Genomic DNA, 20,885 nt, shown 5'->3' with positions numbered 1-20,885 from the left:
TATTATTAAGAATTTATATTGTAATACTTTTACAATCCAATATAAAATGTACAAAAAAAATCAGTGTCAGTGTTTTGAAGAATCTCAATTTATTCTGATACAAAAATAAATATTTCTGTAATCTGTCCAATGCAGCATAAAAGTAGACATATACAACAAAAATGACAAAAAAAAACTATGTAAAGACTGATCTATTCACAGCCTTTATGATAGCATGACAATGCTAGTTTAATTGCCTTTCACATAATTGAGTTGATTGATATTAATTTCTTCAAAAAGACACAGGCTAACTAATATCCCATTATTGGTTAAAGTATAACAAGAACAATTCAACCAAGAACACACACAGCTATATTAGATTCTAACAGATCTTTCCCTAAATAGTTGATCCAGTAAATCCTCCAGAGCTGAGTTGGTGCCACGGAGCCCTTTGACTACCTTCACTGCCCACTCAAAGTACTCCTGCACCCTCTCCGCTGTCCAACCTCGAAATAATGGGAGAGTAAAACATTGTTATCAGTTAAAACCAACATTCAAATGTGCAATCTTGAAATCTGTCAACTGTGAACCCCCCCCCCCCCCTCCCTTTTTGATAACCCCCGAGTTACGGTTAGCTCAGTATTGTTTTTCTGTGCCACAGGAGATACCTTGGGAACGGATATAATATAGTTGAAGGGGTCTATACACAGTCAGCTACTCACCTTTGGGTGTACACCGGTTGAGGTCCCTAAGGTTGTAAAGCTTATCAGCTAGTTTGACCAGTTTGGCTTGTTGGCTGCAGTGAGGTGCGTGCTCCACCTGCAGACGTTTTCGCTCTTGTTTTGGTAGAGACTTGTCGTCTGTTACCTCCTGGACAATCCTGGCAACAGTTGGCCCAAAAATGGACTCCAACTCGTCGATAGTAGTGTCTGTGTCCTCCACTGTGTCATGTAGCAATGCTGCCTGTTACCAGAAAAAAAATAAAAATATTACTGATAGAAATCGCATTCCTGTTTTCTTTATTGGATCACAGCCAGATGTAGCAGAAGAAATGATGCTGCAGAAGATAGGCCTACCTGCAAAACGACAATGTCTGTGATTCCTCCTTCATGGCTCAAAATTCTTGCCACACCTTAAACACACACACACACACACACACATTAGTTTTGGACAATTCGTTAGCCCACTTGCAACTCACACCCCGGTCGAACCATAGTGACTTTCCTTGACCCATATTAGACCCTTCTTTTGTGGGCCAAAATTGACCCTGGTTAGACCTGTGTCCAATCCATTTCCAGAGGTGGGATGCAAAGCAAGCCTGACCCGTTCAGCCTGGTAGCTGTAGTGGATATACTGTGATGCAGTAGTTGTAGTGGGTATACTGTGATCAACCCCAAATGTTAATACGTATCCTTGCTTATTTTAAGTGGGTATACTGAGATGGTGATGCTTTTAAAGTGGTAGTGATAACAAGGAAATGTAGCCTACCAATTGGATGATTTATATATGGTGTCTCTTCATGATCTTTGCGGCGTTGATTACGATGTTTGTCAGCAGCAAAGTTGACTGTTTCCAGTAAAATGACAGCATCTGAATTCATGCTGTCGTCAGAGTATGCAGCCAGCCAGCGGCAAAGTCAAGTCAAGTCTAGTATTAAAAGACGCCGAGTTACTTTTGTTGAACTGTCAATCAACCGTATAACAACCAAAACGCATGTGACACTGAACCTACACAGTCTTGGACAAACACAGTAATAATCGGATGATTGATAAATCAAGGCGACCAAATGTTTACTGAACCAAAAGATGTACAGTGCCAGTTACCTTCTTTCGAGGTAAAGTCATAAAGTAAGAGAACGTGTTACATAAAAAAGATTCCGGGCGGATACAAATCCCTGCAAAAGGCTGGTTCTCCGTTCGTGAGATCCAGGAAGCAAGGTAGGGTGTTCATCATTGTTTACTAATAGACATTTCTGATGCATGCCATTAAAGATTAATCTTATTTTGCATGATTTGTCACACATCAGTATGAAGGTGTTTAATATTGTGACACTATAACGTTGTTATTATCCTGACAGCTGATACTAGCAAGCAGCTAGGCAGCTAACTTAACCTAGCCTGTTCACATAGTGTTGTGTGTCAGGATGGTATCGTATTAGAGATAAAAGTGGCAAATATCTCATATGTAATCATGACGTTACTTGTTAAGTGTAAGCCTCGGGTTAGCAACAAACAATCAGCAGCAAGACAGGTTGCTTTACAATGATAAGATAACATTGCCATTTCATTTCAGTAACGTTCACTGTTAGTCTGTACTTGCCATCAAGCTATTGCATTGTTCGATTGCAGTAATTTGTGGTTAAATCCCATCACATTTACCAATGGCACACACGGGCTGGCGAGATGCTCCTGACCTCCCAGACTTCTCTTTGCTCAAGAGACTGGCGAGGGATCAGCTGATCTACCTGCTGGAACAGGTAGCCTTCCATTTGTCATCAGCCTACCTCCCTTGGAGCCTAACCTCAAATATGACATTACTGAATGAATGGTGTATAGATTTCACATTTAGATGTTTTTTTTACCATTTGTTCAAAGCTGCCAGGCAAAAAAGACCTGTTTATTGAGGCAGACTTAATGAGCCCTTTGGATCGTATTGCTAATGTCACCACATTGAAGGTAGGTGTTCCAGTCTTACTAATGCTTACCCTGCTAAGATCATTGGTTGTTAGCTGGTGTGAAATAAGATTAATATGGTCATTATGTTGCTTTATTGAATTACTTCTAGAGAATCCAGATTTTTATTCATTTGTATTTTCAGAAACCATTCACAACTTATCAATCACTGTTTTTTTATGCCAAAGTTACACCCTTTTTCTTTTTTTAGCAACATGAAGTAGACAAGCTGTACAAAGTTGAACATAAGCCTATCATCAGCACTTCAGATCAGTAAGCTATATTTTCCCTATCATCTGTGTAGCATTTATAAGTCAGACTGACATTAGCTGCTTCTCTGTGTGATGTTGCATACTCTGTCTTCACCTCATTGTCTTGCTTTCCTGTTGTCTGCAGACTATGCTTCCTCATACGGCCACGAGTGCAAACTGTTAAATGGGTTTGTGGTAAGCATTCCTCAATACTGTCTACATTTAAATTAATATTTGTTGGACCACATCATCTTCACTGTGGTTATTTATCTTATTCTTTTTCAGGTATTGTCAATAAAGACAAGGCAGAAGGAAGATTTAGGAGATACAAGATCATATTTACCCCACAAAAGGTAGAAAAATACAACACTTTGGTTTGTTAGCATTACATCACATCACTAGATCTTCCTCTTTAGTAACTCAGTGATTTTAACGGAACTGTATTGAACTTATGCTCTTGAGGCTAACTTTGTCTCCTTGTGTCATTTCTAGTTTTATGTTTGTGAAACAGTTCTTGAAGAGCAGGGGGTCTATGGTGGTAAGTGTAACTGTCACATGCTGCATGTGATACAATATGTGTGCAAGTGAAGCTGTACTGTACGTATAGAGTTGAGTTATTTGCATACTCTCTCATTTGTAGTCATCTATCTATTGGTGTTCTGTGTATACAGTGTGAATATGAATTTATCCTGTGAATTGTAACACCCTGCCTCTTCTGTTCAGATGTGACCACAGATGAATGGGCCTTTTATCTCCTTCCCTTGGATGATGACATCATCAGTATGGAGCTTCCAGAATTCTTCAGAGACAACTTTTTGGTAGTGTAACAAACCAACAGAATATTTATATCATTAGACTTAAATAAACAAAATACAGTAAGGGCCCTAAATCATTGATAAAGTATGGCATTACTCATTAGCCATGTTTTATTCACAGGAAGGAGACCAGCGATGGGTGACAACAGCAGGAAGTGCGCTGCACCTGTTGCACTCACTCTATGGTCCCTTCAGCAAGGTGTATGGGATTGGCCGATGCGCTAAGGTGACTTTTGTTGATGTCAAAAGCTTGTTTAGGAATTTTACTTGTTTACCCAATATATTCAAACTAGGCTTGTTACAGTACAATTGCAAGCTGTTAAAAGAGTTTGTTATATGATATTGTGTGAGAGTATCATCTTCCATTTGCACACATTACTTGTCTCAACATTGTGGCTGAAAAAGAACAAAAGGTGTTTATTTACTGTGTGTGTGTGTCTGTTGTAGGTGGCCTATGCGTCTTGGAGAGAATTGCTGGAGGAGGGGGAACAGAAGCCTCAGAAACCACATATTGGAAATGTTTTTCTAATTGACAGAGGTATTGTCAAGTGTAAATGAATGTAATTGTGTATATATATATATACAGTTCTAGAAAAAAAATGTCTGATGTCATTCGACGGTTGCTGAGTGACATTCGAATGAGTTGACGGTCATATTCAAAATTAAGAGACCACTGCAAATTTGAATACGACTGTCAACACATTTGAATGTCACTCAGCATATATATATTATATATATATACAGCGGGGAAAATAAGTATTGAACACGTCAACATTTTTTTCAGTAAGTATACTTCCAGTAAGGCTATTCGCATGAAATTTTCACCGGACATTAGTATTAACTTAGGTAATCCACACATATATAAAAATCCAAACATTAATGTCTAAAAGTAGTGTTATGAGTAAAAAAGTGGAATGGCACAGGGAAAAAGTATTGAACACGCTAAGAAAAAGCCGTACACAAAGGCGAGGAATGACAAGGAACAAACTGGAATCTATAAGTAGTTAGAGAAATTATCCCTCCTGTCTGTGCTAATTGATATAAGATGGGTTAGTACATACTGGTGGGCTATAAAAAGGTTTTTTATTACCAAGGTGTCACACAAGAAACATTTCATGATGGGTAAATGCAAAGAGCTCTCCCAAGACCTTTGCAACCTTATTGTTGCAAAACATATCAATGGAACTGGTTACAGATGCACTTCAAAACTTCAGAATCATCCAGCAAGCAATATGGAGCCATTATCTGCAAGTGGAAGAAACATCACTGCATCATCAACTGGCCATGCACAGGATCTCCTTGCAAGATTTCTGACCAGGAAGTCAGAAGGATAGTCAGAAGAGCCAAGGACCACTCTGAGAAAGCTCCAGAAAGATTTGAAGGCAGCAGGTACAATTGTTACAGAGAAAATCATAGGTAATGCACTCCACCACCATGGCCTCTATGCACGCTCATCCCACATGACTCTATTGCTGAAGAAAAACATGTCAAAGTTTGTTGAAAGTTTGCTACACAACATTTGAACAATCCTATGAAATACTGAGAGAATGTATTCTGGTCAGGCAAGAGCAAAATTGAACTTTTCAGATGTCATACTACACACCATATTTGGAGGAGAAATGGCACTGTGCATCACCCTAAAAATACCATACCAACAGTGAGGTTTGGAGGTGGTGGAATCATGGTGTGGGCTGTTTTGCATCTCATGGCACTAGCAGACTTCATACAGTTGAAAGAATGATGAATGGAGTCATTTTGTTCTGGGAGAATCTTTACTTCCACCAGGATGATGAGGATGAGACATGGCTAGACCGTCCAGCAGGACAATGATCCAAACCATTCAGCAAAGGAAGCTCTCAATTGGTTTCAGAGAAAGGAAATCAAGGCCCTGACTTCAATTCAATTGAACAGTTTTGGAAGTTAACTAAAGATCAGGATTCACAAGAGGGACCCCTGAAATAGTCAATATTAAAGGACTATCTGTTTAAAAGAATGGGCCAAACTCACACCAGAATACTGTGACTGATTAGTTTCGTCATACAGAAAATGCCTTGAAGCTGTCATCACGAATAAAGGCTTTTTCACAAAGTATTTAAGAAATTTCAGCAGGCGTGTTCAATACTTTTTCCCTGTGTCATTCCACTTTATTACACATAACTCTACCTATGGACATTAATGTTTGGATTTTTTTATATGAGTGGATTATCTGAGTTAATTCTAATGTCTGGTGAAAATGTCATGCAAATAGCCTCATTGGAAGTATACTTACTGAAAAAAATGTTGATGTGTCCAATACTTATTTTCCCCGCTGTATGTGTGTTTATTGATATGACTCTGAGCATTACCATTTTCATTTCATTCTCCCATTCTATCTTTCTATTGCAGATGTTGACTTTGTCACTCCTCTTTGCTCACAAGTAGTCTATGAAGGTCTTGTGGATGACATTTTCAGAATTAAATGTGGTGAGTGATTATATGCTGGTAGATACAGTATATCAACAAATGATGAAATCAAGCAGGTTATTTTTGTTTGGACTAACTTGGAATTCCAACTGTCTTGATTTCCTTGATTAATGAGTAGGATGCTTTGTTTATGGGTTCTAGGAAGTGTAGAGTTTGGCCCTGATGTCACTTCCTCTGACAAAAGTATTAAAGTGATGCTGAACTCGCAAGATAAGGTTAGCAAAATGTTTGAATTTGGAAAAAGTCGAAACATTTATAGAAAATGGCCTGGTCCACTAACTCATTATTTATTCTCTAGGTGTTCAGTGAGATCAGGAATGAGCATTTCTCCAATGTGTTTGGCTTTCTAAGCCAGAAGGCACGGAACCTCCAAACTGCATATGATGTAAGTTACAGTATAAAATACTGCATGGCTCACATATCACAAGATAAAGTACTCATATTGTATTATATATATATATATTAGGGCTGTCAAAATAACTGATTAATTTTGATTAATTAATTTGAGAAAAAATAACTGATTAAAAAAATTAGTGCAGATTAATCGATTCCGTATGACCTTTGACCCCGAGCCGTTCTAGTCAGACTGTAAAATGAAGGAGAGAGAAGAAAACGTGCTGCCTGGATCATTGATTGGAACATTTACTTTTAAAAAATGGCCTGATGATGTTGATAAAAAATAAAGTGTTGAAAATAAAGTCCTCTGCAATGTCTGCAGCAAGGAATTTGCATATCACCGGAGTTCATCAACTCTATAGTCGCACATCAATGCAAAGAAATAAGTGTTGACATTGAGGGGAGTGTTAATTCATTTTCATTGTGTCCCCTAGGTTATATCTGTGGCCTGAAATGCCTTGTATGTGAAAAAAAAACTTATTTGAACAGTGAAAATAATAATAAAAGAGTTTTTGAACTTTAATGTCACTAATGCTGATTATTCAATGATTCATTTGAATTTAAATATTTAAAATACTTTCACAGCAAAAATTATATATGCGATTAATTTAGATTAATTAATCACAGAGTATGTAATTAATTAGATTCATTTTTTTAATCGATTGACAGCCCTAATATATATATATCATCATCAACCGTTTGTTATTCAGGAAGAAATTGACTGAGCATCAAGCTCTTTTACAGCAATGCCCTGAGTTTACAAAACATACAACATCAATAATCAAAATAACAAAAGAAGAACAATAAAAAGATACAAAAGGCAAATAATAATAATAATAATAATAATTTAAAAGATCTAAATATTAGTCAAATCAAGAACATTGTACAACAGTCAATCATCAATCATACCCTTGAATAATATTATATTATTACATTACAACCTTACTGGCCAGATTAATCTAATCATCTTATTAATGCTTTGTGTGTTTTGTAGAAACGGCGTGGTATGGACATAAAACAGATGAAGACATTTGTTTCTGAGGAGCTAAAAGGCTTGAAACAGGAACATCGGCTCCTTAGTTTGCGTGAGTTTACTTCAAATATTTATAATAATTTTATCTATAAAATATCTATAATCATTTTATTTCATTGTGCCATTGATGATAGTAAGTGCAAATTTGTTTACATGTATATTATGAATGTGTTCATTTTATCATACCCATGTTGATCTCAAAGACTTTTAAACAATTTGTAAAATTGATGGCAACTATTTGATATTTTCTACAGATATTGGAGCTAGTGAGTCAATGATGAAAAAGAAAACGAAGCAAGATTTTCAGGAGCTCTTGAAAACAGAGCACTGTAAGAACAGAATATGCGTATTAAATATTATTCATGTTTCTTCATACTTGTGTAAGGTGTGATTAATTTCCTCCTGTTATGCCGTAGCTTTACTTGAAGGTTTTGAAGTGCGTGAATGTATTGCCTTCATTGAGGAGCACATCAACAGACAGGTAAGTGTTTAGAAATGTTTGTTTCCATTCACATTGTAGCTCACTGTTTTGATGACTTAATACAGCTCATTCATTATTATGTAATCAAGTCACTGATGCAATGTTCAGCTCAACCCATTTTTCCACCCCATCTACTGTACGCTCTGTCTTTCTATCACCTTCTTGGTTGCTGTAGGTTTCAATGATTGAAAGTCTGAGGCTTCTTTGTCTGCTGTCTATAACAGAAAATGGTAAGTTTTGTCAGTATCCAGAAAAAAATGTTGCGTTAGAAGTCAGATCAATTAAGTTTTTGGTGTTGTCTTTTTTCTAGGTCTGCTTCCCAAGGATTATCGGTCACTAAAGGCCCAGTACCTTCAAGTGAGTACCGGTATAGTGGTTCAGAACACAAGTAGTTCAGGATTGCTTGACATATTGAGCAGTGTTTCACTCAGTTTCTCTCTACCCCTGCCCCCCTCCCTCTCAGAGTTATGGTATAGAACACTTACTGACATTTGCAAATCTGCGGCAACTGGGAATTCTGGTAGAGCAGCAACCAGGAGAGACGCTGACAGTAATGGAAAGTAAAGTGGGCAAACTGGTCAATGACAAGACTGCAGGTAATATTTATTTCTATTGTGTACACGATTTCTTTGTGTTATTCAGACCTTAATGTGTAAACTCACACTCACACTATTTTTGTAATTTCATTATCCATTGTATTCAAATGATTTTTAAATGCAGGAAAGCTCACTGAAACATTTTCGTCTTTGGCGAAGAAAAGTAATTTCCGGGCACTGAGCAAAAGACTGACTCTGGTATATAAAACTTTTTACCAGTCATATTTTTTATTTATTTATTATGAATATGATGTAATAGTTTTCCATTAATATTGACTTGCTCTATGTCCCAAGGTACCAAAGTCAGATGAGGAATACGACCTGCGAGTACCCAAAGACATGGCCTACATCTTTAGTGGTGCTTATGTCCCTCTCAGCTGTAAACTGATTGAGCAGGTGGGTGTCAGCACAGGATTATATAAAGTCATCGTGACCACATTACGGAAATGATCGCATTCAGTGTGTGATTGTGGACAACCTTTGGTGGCCTTTCACAGGTACTGGAGCGGGATGGCTGGACAGGATTAGAAGAGGTCACTCGAATGATAAGTGGCCATGAATTTGCAGTCACTGGTGAGTGGCCAGTTCCTCAGGTTTCACAGTTGTTGTTAGGTGCCTGCTATGGATGCTCCAGTTGTCCAGTGAAAATAAATTGTACAAGATCATGAGATGCTCATAAGCTCCATATCTTCTGCTCTGATGTCTAGCCGGAAGCAATGGAGGTGAGGCCAGAATCAAGACTGATGCCCAGCAGATCATCCTGGTGATGTTTCTGGGTGGCTGCACATATTCTGAGATCGCGGCCCTGCGGTTCCTGGGCAAGGAGAGAGGTACCGAGTAAATCTACACCTTTTCCATGACTATACAGTCAAATTGTGCTTGTCAAAGTCCTTCACATTAGTCAGTTGTATTGCAGATATATATATACCACCTAAACACATACAATCTTCAGATTTCCGTCCTAAATATTACATGACATTACATTTGCATTACATAAAAAATAAACACACAGGCAAGTGTACTCTTCTGCTTCTGTTAAAAAGCCATTACCATTCACCATGACTTCTGTCTCATAGGTCTGAAGTTCATTGTGGTGACAACAGCCATAACAAACAGTGCCAGAATGCTGGAGGCACTGCTAGACCACTGAGCATCGGATGATTTCTCCTAGTCAGGGAGGGCATGTCAAAACCAGGACCAAAAGTGGAGTAGACATTTCAGGGACTCTCCAATCTTCCCAGCCCATACTGTACAGAACTCTGCACCTGTGCCGATATTGCTCAAGAATGATTCATCTGTGCCTATGCCACTGGCTACTATAGATTCATCACCTGCAGACCAGTAGTGAGAAGGCTGAAGAAATTCAGGCCTGGGTAGACGGGAAGTACTGAATGGACAGTCACTGGAAAATTCTGTATGTATCTATAATGTATCTGCATATTTCTGCATATTTATCTTGGCAGTAACTAATAAAGGTATTAACCTTTCCCCTTGAGTTGTCATTGAAACATGCAATTTATTAGCACCTGTGAATTTATAAACTATTTTTCTGTCTGTTTTACAACAATTACAATTACAAAAAGCAATCTCTTTCACAAAAAACTGGGTGGTGCACCTTGGGTGTACAGTACAGTGGTACAGTGTGTGAAACCAGAGAATGTAGACGGGCTCTGGTGAAACGTTTTTGAGAAACGGTCGCTGACATTAACATGATCTCTGCGCATGCGTTGTATGACGTAATCGAAAAACTTGGTGACACATCCGCCTACTTAACCAATGAGACCAAAACATTATTTTGATGCATGATTTGAATCGGACGGAGAGCCTGAACCACATCAGGGACTTTACAGAGAACTTTTAAAACAACGTGTTGTTTGCTTGAAAAAAACGAGTTTTGAAACAGTTCTGGACTGGCGTCTTACGATGAGGAAAAGGTAGGTTAGAATACTTTCACGTCTGAATATGAGACATTGGAAAGATTTGCACTTTGAAGCTTAGAATGCTAACGTTATGTCAGTGTAAGTTAACGTCAACGTTAGCTCTAACGTTAACTTAAGTTACTGGCAAACGTTGTAAAGACATATTTTGAGGATGTTTCCAGCTTACAACGCTAACATTATCTTGCTAATGTTAGACGTACGTTAACGTTACATGTGTCAGTTAAATTCGGACAAAATCATAACGGTTAACATGACATAATCAGGCCCCTACCTACAAGTGTAGTTTAACGTTAGCTGCTAACGTTGTTTTGCCCGATTAATTTACTCATACATAACGTTAACTGGTTTCTGATGTTTACTTGTATGACATCGGCCATCAGAACATTTGTTTGTAACGTTAGCAGTTATTAAAACATGTCTGACATAAATATGACCTAGAAGCTATCTGATTGTGCACCTGTGTGCACAATCTTCAGTTAGCGTTACTGGATGTAACCAACGTGTTTTTGTCACTGTCTATTTTGGGGTAGTGAGGTTCTTGCTGCAGAATCTGTGGCGTGCCTGAATAAGGCACTATGTCATCTGAAAGGTATCTGGGAGGAAATTGGTATCCCAGAGGACCAGCGACTGGAGCGAACAAATGTTGTCAAAAATCATATAAAAGTAAGTTGGATGACTTTATATCTGTATACTTCAGTGCAACAGGTGTAATCAAGTACCTTAAGCCTACTTCTGTTTAAAAAAAAACTATTTTGTTTAAAAACACCGTCAAACGTTCATCATAAGTGCTATAACAGTCGTAATTCATTTTAAGTTTCTGTTATGCTGATATAGAAACCCTGCATCCCATCCTAAAAACTGCCATTTAGTGTTAAATCCTGTTTCTTTGCAGGGGCTGCTGGATATGATGATAGCAGAGGAGGAGAGCCTGAGACAACGATTGATGGATAGCATTGCAACATGCCGCAAAGAACTGCAGAAACTCTGCCAGGAGTTGCAGTTACCTCCTTTTGAGGTAAACGTTCAGTATTGCCATGATCTCCTGAGGATATTGATGATGTACCATGCCTGGATGTTTTAACAATTATAATGGACATTATATGCTTCAGATATTATACATAATGTCTAAAATCACAAAGTGACACATGCACTAAAAACAAAAGGGTCCATGTAAGGAGGACCCACTAACAAAAACAACAGCAACGCTCAATACACTCAAGGACCTAGTACTGTAGTGTCTTTGAAGGAGAAGTGCAATCAAATCTTCATTTTGTCAAATTCAACAAATTGCTCCCTACGGTTCACTAGCTGTCTGACCTTTTGTCAGAATCACAGACTCTGCCTTTAATGCATGTTCTGTTTCTGAAACGCAGGAAGATGAGAGCCAGACAATGCTTCATCAGGAGAAGACTATCCGCATGCGGCTGTCTGCGATGGTAGAGGAGAAGAGCCAGCGCATGAGACACCTGAAGGCCCTGACAGACCAGGACCAGGACCTGTGTGACCTGCTCTGCTCGGAGCCGTTCCCCATCGCCCCAGACCGGGTGCCCTCCACCGAACAGCTGGAGAAGTACAAACGGCACATCGCTCAACTGTCTGCAGAGAGGGTGCGTTGACTGTTATTGTTAAAGGCTTTGAATTGCAATTCCATAAAATTTAATCGTCAAGAGATGTTAATTGCTCATAGCAGTTTCATACAGCTGTAGAAATCCCTGTGTTTTAGTCCAAAAATGTCAATACTTTGTGAATTCGGTAACACTCTACTTCAGCGGTTCCCAAACTTTTTTCCCCGCGGACCACCTTCTACATCCTGACTCAGCTCGCGTACCCCCACCATCCAACACATAAAAAAGTAACACATTCTATTGACGCATTCCAGGCATCGTGTTTAATTAGCCGCCCTACATAATAACAAAATCAAAATGTGCAACTGGTCTATGAGCTCTCACGCTAAAATGAAAAACCACACTAGAATGGTTAGATAGCATCTCACTGCAGACCAGGCACTGTGGCTTTGGGAAGTCTCCCAATCCACGTGAAGCCTAGGGCTATATGCCTCATCATACATACATCATACAGCCTATTACCTTGACTGACTCCTTTAAATTTCTTGGCTCACATATCAGCCATAATTTGAAATGGGACATTAACACCACCCACCTTATCAAAAAGGCAAATCAGAGACTTTATTTTCTAAGACAACTGAAAAAGTTTCATGTCAACAAAACCCTTTTGCTGCTCTTCTACAAAGCCATCATTGAAAGCATCATCACATCTTCAATCACCGTCTGGTATGGGAGCTCTGACAGTCGCACCAAGAGGAAATTAGAGAGAGTTGTCACCAAAGCCTCCAACATCACTGGCTGTGACCTTCCATCAGTCCACTCTCTGTATGCTGAACGCAGCTTGAACCGAGCAACCAAGATCATCAGGGACGCCTCACATCCGAGCCATGATCTCTTCCAACTTCTGCCCTCTGGAAGAAGCTATAGATCTCTGAAGACAGGAACGACGCGCTTCAACAACAGCTTCTACCCTTCAGCAATTAGACTCCTGAACTCCTGAAGATTTGCAACTCTACTTATTTATTAATTTAATTTATCCCCTCCCGCTATTAACCCAACCCCCCCCCCCAAACGGACTGAGCTACAAAAAATACCACCAACATTGTTGTGTGGCAATTAAAGTTTCTATTCTATTCTATTCTATTCTATACTTTCGTTTTCTTCACGTAGTCTTTTCTGTCTCGTTCTCTTTTATCCTCCTGCGCTTCACCTCCACCTTCATTAGTCTGCTCCCCATCCCATCGTTACCTGTGTCCTGCTCTGTTTCTCTCGCTTCTTCTCTTCGATCGCTTTAATTAGGCCTTTTGGACAGTGTCCCTGTTTTTAGCCAGTTTTAGCTACCTAGCCTATACTTCAACAAAACTAACGCGCCAGATATTCTGGCTGCCCGCAGGAAATCATGTGTATTGTGTGTAGCTTATATTTTAATGAATACATAGCCTATTATAGAGTTTACAAATGATTTCCTTTAATTTCACATTTCCATATTATTATAACCCGATTCAAAAGTATGTATTATTAATGAATTAATTAAATTATTAAGATCATTTTTAACTCCTTTCCGCCATTGCCCTTTTCATCTCGCGTACCCCCTAGTGGCAGCTCGCGTACCACCGGGGGTACGCGTACCACAGTTTGGGAATCCCTGCTCTACTTGACAGTATTGACATAAGAGTGACATGACACTGTCATGAACATATGATACTGTCATGACACATGAACCCTGGCCCTAACCCTGACTTGTTATGACAAAAACCGAATGTCACTTAATAACAGAAGCGTTATATCATAAATGTTTATGACTTGTTTATGACATTCATGACAGTGTCATATCAGTCTTATGTCGATACTGTAAAGTAAAGTGTAACCGTGAATTTTCTTTTTTACAGGAAAAGAGGCACAGTGAGTTTGTCGGGCTGAAGAAACAAATAGTTTTCTGCATGGAGGATCTGGATCAACTGCCAGAGACCAGTTTTGAGAAGGATGTGGTTTGTGAGGACGAAGAGGCTTTCTGTCTGTCCAAAGAAAACATCAACTCTCTGAAACTCATGCTTCATCAGGTATGACCCGTTTGTTATTATTTATGATTTCCACGTGCAGTATTGAATACTTGGTATAGTAAAGTTATAATGCTCTACAACATAACTCTTCCTTGCATATTCATGGCACTTTCGCCACTTTTCACCTTGAGCCATAGAAATCCACCTTGACATTTTAGGGCACAGTGTTGAACTGAATACGATCTGAGTGTGGTTGAAATGTAGGGGTCACTGGTCAGCCAGGTATACCTGAAGACCTGCATAATTAGTTAATAAGTTATAATGATTCTTAATTAAGGCCATCACACTGGACTTTATAGGAGGGTATTCCCACTGGTGAAAGTACAGATGGGATCATATTTTAGCTCTCTGTAAGTTTCTAACCCTGACCACTGCGTGCAGCTGGAGATGCGCAAGGCGGAGAATGAGGCGGTGTGTGTGGCCTACCGGGAGAAGATCCAGCAGCTGTGGGAGAGGCTGCAGACCCCGCAGGAGGAGAGGGATGCCATGTCTGTCCACATGACCCTGTCCAAGAAGAGGAACATGGACGCCGTAAGTCTACTCAGCTTGTCAATCAATCAGAATCGTTGAGTAATGTATTTCAGTGGTTGGCCTGTCCAGGTAGTTGATTTTTTCAAATGTCTTACATTTTCTAGTGCAATAATGGGGCTGTCTTACATTTGAAATTGAAAAGATTTTTCAGATGAGGTAACAATGATTAAATGTTGTTGTAATGTTGGCAGTTGCAAGAAGAGTTGGTCCGTATGGAGGCACTGAAACGAAAAAATATCTGTAGCGTCGTAACATCCATCCGTGAGGAGATAGCCGTCCTCTGGGACAAGTGTTTCTACAGCATGGAGCAACAGCAGACGTTTGGGGCCTACTATGATGGTAAAGCAGAATGCTCATATTTATTATGGTCAAAAGATCATTTGGGAAAGAGAAGTGAGCTCACTCTGTAAACTTACTTTTTGTGATAGCACTTAGAAAGTGACTTAGTCTGCAGACTGTGAGTAGATTTCCACAGCTGCCAGTCACTGTGTGCCTTGTCTTGTCCTATGTCTAAGCTGTGCTCATCTTCTCTTTGCAGATGACTTCACTGAGGAGCTGCTAAGTTGTCATGACGCAGAGATAGTACTTCTGAGACAGCACTACGAGAGCCACAAGGAGCTATTTGAGGGCACTTACAGATGGGAAGAGAGCTGGAGACTTTTCTTAGATTTAGAGGTTAGATGAATGATTTCTCATTTGTTGTGCTTTGTATTCTTTTGAATTCCTCATGTGTTCATTTTCCACAGCTCTATTTCATGCCATGGGTAAAAGTGTTTTTATTGTTCTGTACCGATAGAAAAAAGCAACTGATCCCTCACGGTTCACCAATCGTGGAGGAAACCTGTTGAAGGAGGAGAAACAGCGCTCTGATTTACACAAGAGTCTTCCCAAGGTAGAGATCTGATTGCATGCCTTAAATAAGTCAATGACCCTGTTGAAAAGTATGCAAACTTATATTGACATATCCATTCTTTTTAACAAAATCAATCAAGTCTCTGGCTTTATTTAATAGAAAAGTGACATTCAGCTGCCTGCTTGTCAAGTGTAGGAGTCCTCAAACAAGTGCCATTAGAACTTTGTGTGTGTGTGTGTGTGCGTGCGCGCGTCGCGTCGCGTGTGTGTGTGTGTGTGCGCGTCCATGTCCATCCAGCTGGAGAAGAAGCTGAAGGCCCAGATTGACCAGTGGGAGCAAGAGCAGGGCCGTGAGTTCCTGGTCAAAGGCCAGAAGTTCATGCAGTACGTGTCTGAACAGTGGGAGCTCTACAGGCTGGACAAGGAGAGGGAGAAACAAGAGAGGGTACGTGTGTGTGTGTGTGTGCGCATGTCTGATCTTCTGTGTTTGTGATTTCGCAGATCAGACACTTGTTTGTCTCCCTGTGTGTGTTTACTAATCTCCGTTGTTTTTTTGACTCCCTGTGTGTGTGTGTGTGTGTTTACTAATCTCCGTTGTTTTTTTGACTCCCTGTGTGTGTGTGTGTGTTTACTAATCTCCGTTGTTTTTTTGACTCCCTGTGTGTGTGTGTGTTTACTAATCTCCGTTGACTTCACAGCATATAAAGAAGAGCAAGCAGATCGAGGAGGACATGCTGTACGGTACCTCTGTCCGGTCGCCGTGCAAACGCAGGTTCCTGGGGTCAACCGCCACCCCAGGCAAGGCACGCAAGGTAACCACAACTAGGAATGGGGATCTGGATCATTCTGGATGGATGGGTTTGGGATCTAGGGATAGGCTTCTACATTCTGGATGGATGGGTTTGGGATCTTTTTTTAAACTAGACTGAAAAACTTTACCACTTGGCTTTGGCAGATGGTATTGGGTGAAGGCAGTACTAATCAAGGTTTTGTTTTGGTGTGTGTTTTTGTGTGTGCGTTCAGCTTAATGCAACGTCCACTCTGGGTGCTGGTACATCAAACAGCACCCGCTCCGTTTTCGGGGGCACAGTCTGCCACTCCCCTGTGGCTCGGCGTCCCATGTCTGTCAGCAAGGTCAGCACACACACACTCATTCATTCATTCATTCATTCATTCACTCACTCACTCACTCACTCACACACACACACACACACACACTACATACATACAAACACTACATGCACAGGAATGGGTCTTTGGTGCCTCTGGAATGAACGTTTTGAAGTTGTACACTTAACATTTCATTGCAGAGGTGGTTTAATATTAACCTCTAATCCAAATTTCTTGAATTTCCCCTTGGGGATCAATAAAGTATCTATCTATCTATCTATCTATCTAAATGTTGACTTTAATACACATTATTATTCATCGATACTGACTTAATGAAGTGTTGGAAAAAAAATGTTGTTTAATTTTCTAAAGCAGTGAAGCACTTTAAAAGTGTGTTTCCACTCGTGATCCCAAGTTGATTTGCTCTTCCTTCTCTCCTTGTTGGCTGTGCTGGAGCAGGTTAATGCCCCGCGGACCCCAGTAAGAGGCAAAGTCCCGCGTGGGGCCCTGATGGAGCGCAACAAGGAGAACCTGTGCCCTGCCCCAGCCGTCAGTGGTGCGTTGCTGGGCAAGCCAGTTAGCCCTCAGCCTAACGCCAGCATTAATTCTGTCGCCAGCACCTATTCTGAGTTTGCGGTAATTGGTCATTCTTTTCCCTCTGTAATCATATGGCTCCTTTCCTCTTATTTGTGTTTCCTTGTTTGTCTTCAGATATCAGATCTGTTCCATGCAGCAACACATAGCCTCAACTGAGGAACGTTGAAATTCTTTGAACAGAGGCCAACATTTGCAGCGAGCATGTCTTCTTTGAACAATTAGATTTGAACGTTTTTGTGTAAACATTCTATTTCAATTGTATCCCTTCGTCCAGTGCCCCTGCATGTTTGCACAGAACTACCTCCTGAGACTGTTTGGGAGTGTACAAAGAAACCGAAGAAAACTGTTCGTTGGCAAACGTTCACCTACGTTTGCAAATTTGAACGCACCTCTGGTCTGATGTAATGTAGAAAATTAATATAGGCATTGAATGCGGACCATTCAATGTGTGTAAGTGCGATTAGCAAGATAAAAAGTCAGGTTCATTGGTCCTTCTTTTTTCGTACTCGTGCAGAGAGCTGTGATGGGAGTGCTTTGTCCTAAACACATTTTTTACTCTATTTGTTGTAGAAGGAATGGACCAGCGGTGAGTCCGGCAAATCCAGGTTTGTTGGACTTTAGAATATAGATAAAAAAATGCATAATGTTAATGATAAAATAATGCATAATGTTATCCACATTTTGACTCACTTAGTCTCATATGTAGACTTGCTACTCAACATATGTTATGGCCAGACTTTTTTGGTGGTTTTATGACTCGCTCTAAATGAACTTAGTCGCTAAACCACATACCTGGAATACCCTCTAGATCAGTGTTTCTCAAAGTGTGGTCCGCAAGCTATCCCAAGTGGTCCGCAAGCAGACGTGGTAAAATATAATATAGATGAGTTGTTTGCAATATTGAACCAACTTGTATGTAAATCCAAACAGTTCTGCAACACTGTGTAAGGTTGTTCAGTGATATGTCTATATACTGTTGAAATAGGTCTACTGTTTTTTTTATCTTTTAGCTAGGTGGTCCGTGAGGTTTCTATTTATTGGTTAAGTGGTCCTTGGTCTGAAAAAGTTTGAGAAACACTGCTGTAGATCATTACCTTCTCACTAAGAAGTTCTCTGTCCATGCTGTTTTCCCAGTCATTTGTCTTGACGTTGACAGGGTGACCAAGTGTGTATGCTTTATGTTCAGGGTGTGTATGCTGTTCAGGGTGTGTATGCGTTATGTTCAGAGAGGCTGTGTGTTGCTGTTCTCTTCCACCTTCTTTTCTCTGTGAATCACCTTTCTGTGGGCTGAACCTGTAGATGACTAACCTGTGTTGATCGCTTCTGTGATGTGTTTGATCTAACTCCTCCGTTTATGATCCCTCCCTGACTCTTATGAATACTGGTTACTAAGTCACATATGAGGCTGCACTTACTCCATTTTAATGGGTCATTGCAGTTTAACACGTCATTAGCAGTAATACTGACTACATGGCTATTAAGTTAATCCTTTCCTAGCTATGGAGGCTAAAAGAGCTGGTGCTTACATCTGGTTCATGTGGTGCTAAGCGGATGAGAGTTGTAGACTGCCCACTACATGTGGCGGCAGTCCATCACACACAACCCCCAGCTGGTTCCCATTTTACAGCTGGGTGGACTGAGATGAACTGCAGATGAAGGGCCTTGTTCAAGGGAATGACCTACAACATAACGTGATTTACATGTTTATTCTAGCGTATATTTTGTTTGGACTTGTTGGGTCTGAGATTGCAGTTAATTTCTTCACCTATAAAGTCACAAGCGGTGTCTCAATGTAAAAGTATAATGTTCAGATTACATTCAATTCTCAGACATTATATTACAGCTTCTTTGGTAGAAGCATGTCTGTACATCACTGTTTCGCATATTATTTCAGGAAACATTTTGCTTCATGTTTTACAGCGAGACCTCTCCAAAATGTCCAAGTCCAAGTGTGTGGCCGAGATTTTAAACTCAACCGTCACTCACCTTTAACCCATGACCTTTTGAGGAAGGAAAGAAAATGAAGAGAATATGGGAAAAATGCCATGCAGAGGAGTGAGTGAAGCATTTTGATTTGAATCACCGCTCATTCCAAATAAATAAGCATTATGTACATATGCCGGTATAAAGGTAATATATTTAAATATTGGGCCTGCTTGCTTTGTCACTAATTAAACACTGTATTAAGGCTAAGGCCAGAGCTATTCTGGTTAGAATGAAAACATGGTAGTACACTAAAAAGTATTAATAATACATTTTAACAAGCTAGCATTCTATCCTTTTTAATCTTGACTATTGCGAAGGGCTTTCTTATTTATCCAAGTTAAGTCAGTGCATTTGTAGAAGGAGGCACATCATGAGTATTTTGCACATTGTTACTTTGGATTACATATTCAGTTTGTTCTCCCTCCATGACACTTTGTTTTATTTAAAACTATATATTATGTATGTGTTTGGGTCAAAACATGTCTTGTTTTAAGTAGTATGGTTTCCGTTATTCAAGAAAACTGGTTACATTTTTGTCTGTTGATTTTTCAACATGGAAAAGATTTTATATTAGTTTTTATCTGTCCTGCTTTGTTAAATGAATGTTTGTTTTTCTTTGATCTGATCAAAGTGTCTTCTATTCATGTATTATAAATGTATGTAATTTTATGTAAATTTAGAACAATTCCTTTTTATAGCAAAATAAATAAATAAATGAATGCACTTGAAATCATATAAATCTGGTGTTGGCCCTTCATTTCTTGCTCTTTTTTCAGATTTTGGTCGGTCTTGTCGATTACCCTTGCTGACACTGATAAATGCTGCGTTCATGCGCTCTGTGAGTAATAGGAATGTTCCCAGTGATGACATGGTTCTTCTGACTGCGAGCACTCTGGTGCTTTGCAGTCAACGTGGGAGAAACATATAATAGAACAAATGTTAAAACAATTGCCCGTTAATCTTATATATAAACGACTCTTTTTGCTCAAAGTATGGCGTGAGGTGCTTGTGAAAGACGGATGTGGCCCAGAATACTTTAAAGCAGCGGTCCCCAACCACCTGGCCGCAGGACATTCCTAACCGGGCCGTAGACTACGACATGAGTTTAAAAAAAATGCATGCAAACTAAACTAAATTTAATTCGCAATAATGTCACGTTTTTACATGGCATAGGCCTATATGCAGTTGTTTGATTGCACGCATGTTTGCATTTTGCAAGGTCTATTTTCTTACGTCTGTCTGTCCCGCCTTCAACACTTTTACATATTGCCTTCAGCGCTGCGCAGCCTCAGGTCAGCTCACTTCACTTGATCAGTTCTTGGCGAACAAAAACAGCAACAAAAAACAAGCATCTTTAGCAGGTCACTGGCCAGAGTGTTTGAGTTGCGAGAGCCGCTGAAGATATTTCGTACAGAAAAAAAGTCACCATTAGCGGCGCATTTTAGTGATGAGGACTAGGTGTCAAAACTCGCTTACCTGTGTGACATATTCGGGTTGCTTAATGACCTCAACCTGTCACTCCAGGAGAATGACGACTGTCTTTAAACTGGCAGATAAA

General features: G+C 39.8%; 3 protein-coding genes across 6 annotated transcripts; 2 read left to right on the top strand and 1 right to left on the bottom strand.

Annotated features, from left to right (window-relative positions):
- Window positions 1-66: 66 nt before the first annotated feature.
- hddc3 (HD domain containing 3) lies at window positions 67-2,388 on the bottom strand. Of its 2 annotated transcripts, none has more exons than XM_076287096.1 (5): window positions 2,299-2,388; window positions 1,468-1,626; window positions 1,056-1,111; window positions 702-942; window positions 67-485 (listed from the first exon to the last, which is right to left on the bottom strand). In XM_076287096.1, exons 2-5 carry the CDS (start codon window positions 1,577-1,579, stop codon window positions 355-357), a joined length of 540 nt encoding a protein of 179 aa, XP_076143211.1. In that variant the 5' UTR covers window positions 1,580-1,626; window positions 2,299-2,388; the 3' UTR covers window positions 67-354. The 2 variants fall into 2 exon arrangements, with proteins under 2 accessions (XP_076143211.1, XP_076143212.1); XM_076287097.1 differs by lacking the exon at window positions 2,299-2,388 and adding an exon at window positions 1,803-1,820.
- On the top strand, window positions 1,584-10,173 carry vps33b (VPS33B late endosome and lysosome associated). The gene is made up of 24 exons (XM_076287093.1): window positions 1,584-1,916; window positions 2,328-2,455; window positions 2,574-2,654; window positions 2,863-2,924; window positions 3,048-3,097; window positions 3,188-3,255; window positions 3,395-3,440; window positions 3,626-3,720; window positions 3,839-3,943; window positions 4,165-4,255; window positions 6,103-6,180; window positions 6,322-6,395; window positions 6,479-6,565; window positions 7,571-7,661; window positions 7,864-7,938; window positions 8,026-8,090; window positions 8,266-8,320; window positions 8,401-8,447; window positions 8,554-8,686; window positions 8,811-8,884; window positions 8,981-9,082; window positions 9,184-9,259; window positions 9,394-9,516; window positions 9,763-10,173. The coding sequence occupies exons 2-24, from the start codon at window positions 2,360-2,362 to the stop codon at window positions 9,834-9,836; spliced, it is 1,848 nt and encodes a 615-aa protein (XP_076143208.1). The 5' UTR covers window positions 1,584-1,916; window positions 2,328-2,359; the 3' UTR covers window positions 9,837-10,173.
- A 325-nt stretch (window positions 10,174-10,498) lies between these two features.
- Window positions 10,499-20,012, top strand: prc1b (protein regulator of cytokinesis 1b). 3 transcript variants are annotated; one of them, XM_076287091.1, is made up of 15 exons: window positions 10,499-10,620; window positions 11,157-11,289; window positions 11,519-11,641; window positions 12,000-12,233; window positions 14,081-14,251; window positions 14,633-14,782; window positions 14,974-15,121; window positions 15,321-15,457; window positions 15,579-15,674; window positions 15,933-16,079; window positions 16,333-16,446; window positions 16,658-16,768; window positions 17,204-17,380; window positions 17,915-17,946; window positions 19,262-20,012. In XM_076287091.1, the coding sequence occupies exons 1-15, from the start codon at window positions 10,610-10,612 to the stop codon at window positions 19,308-19,310; spliced, it is 1,833 nt and encodes a 610-aa protein (XP_076143206.1). In that variant the 5' UTR covers window positions 10,499-10,609; the 3' UTR covers window positions 19,311-20,012. The 3 variants fall into 3 exon arrangements, with proteins under 3 accessions (XP_076143206.1, XP_076143205.1, XP_076143207.1); XM_076287090.1 differs by having other exon boundaries at window positions 17,912-17,946; XM_076287092.1 differs by lacking the exon at window positions 17,915-17,946.
- Window positions 20,013-20,885: the final 873 nt, after the last annotated feature.

Source organism: Alosa pseudoharengus, unplaced genomic scaffold, assembly GCF_046254945.1.
Source record: "Alosa pseudoharengus isolate Yale_2024_CS ecotype anadromous, Long Island Sound unplaced genomic scaffold, YU_APseudo_1.1 YU_APseudo_1.1_scf_16, whole genome shotgun sequence".
NCBI lineage: Eukaryota > Metazoa > Chordata > Actinopteri > Clupeiformes > Clupeidae > Alosa > Alosa pseudoharengus.
The sequence above is the reverse complement of the archived record's forward strand: the minus strand, read 5'-3'. Positions and strand labels throughout refer to the sequence as shown.

What these genes read in the sequence shown, in the direction of transcription:
- hddc3 (XM_076287096.1), bottom strand. Translation starts at nt 1,579, where the DNA reads ATGAATTCAGATGCTGTCATTTTACTGGAAACAGTCAACTTTGCTGCT. An exon ending in CAGACATTGTCGTTTTGCAG is followed by an intron (nt 943 to 1,055) that starts GTAGGCCTATCT and finishes TTCTGGTAACAG; the next exon opens with GCAGCATTGCTACATGACAC. An exon ending in CAACCGGTGTACACCCAAAG is followed by an intron (nt 486 to 701) that starts GTGAGTAGCTGA and finishes CATTATTTCGAG; the next exon opens with GTTGGACAGCGGAGAGGGTG.
- vps33b (XM_076287093.1), top strand. Translation starts at nt 2,360, where the DNA reads ATGGCACACACGGGCTGGCGAGATGCTCCTGACCTCCCAGACTTCTCT. An exon ending in ATCATCAGCACTTCAGATCA is followed by an intron (nt 2,925 to 3,047) that starts GTAAGCTATATT and finishes TGTTGTCTGCAG; the next exon opens with ACTATGCTTCCTCATACGGC. An exon ending in TCATATTTACCCCACAAAAG is followed by an intron (nt 3,256 to 3,394) that starts GTAGAAAAATAC and finishes TGTCATTTCTAG; the next exon opens with TTTTATGTTTGTGAAACAGT.
- prc1b (XM_076287090.1), top strand. An exon ending in TTGTCAAAAATCATATAAAA is followed by an intron (nt 11,290 to 11,518) that starts GTAAGTTGGATG and finishes GTTTCTTTGCAG; the next exon opens with GGGCTGCTGGATATGATGAT. An exon ending in TGAAACTCATGCTTCATCAG is followed by an intron (nt 14,252 to 14,632) that starts GTATGACCCGTT and finishes CACTGCGTGCAG; the next exon opens with CTGGAGATGCGCAAGGCGGA.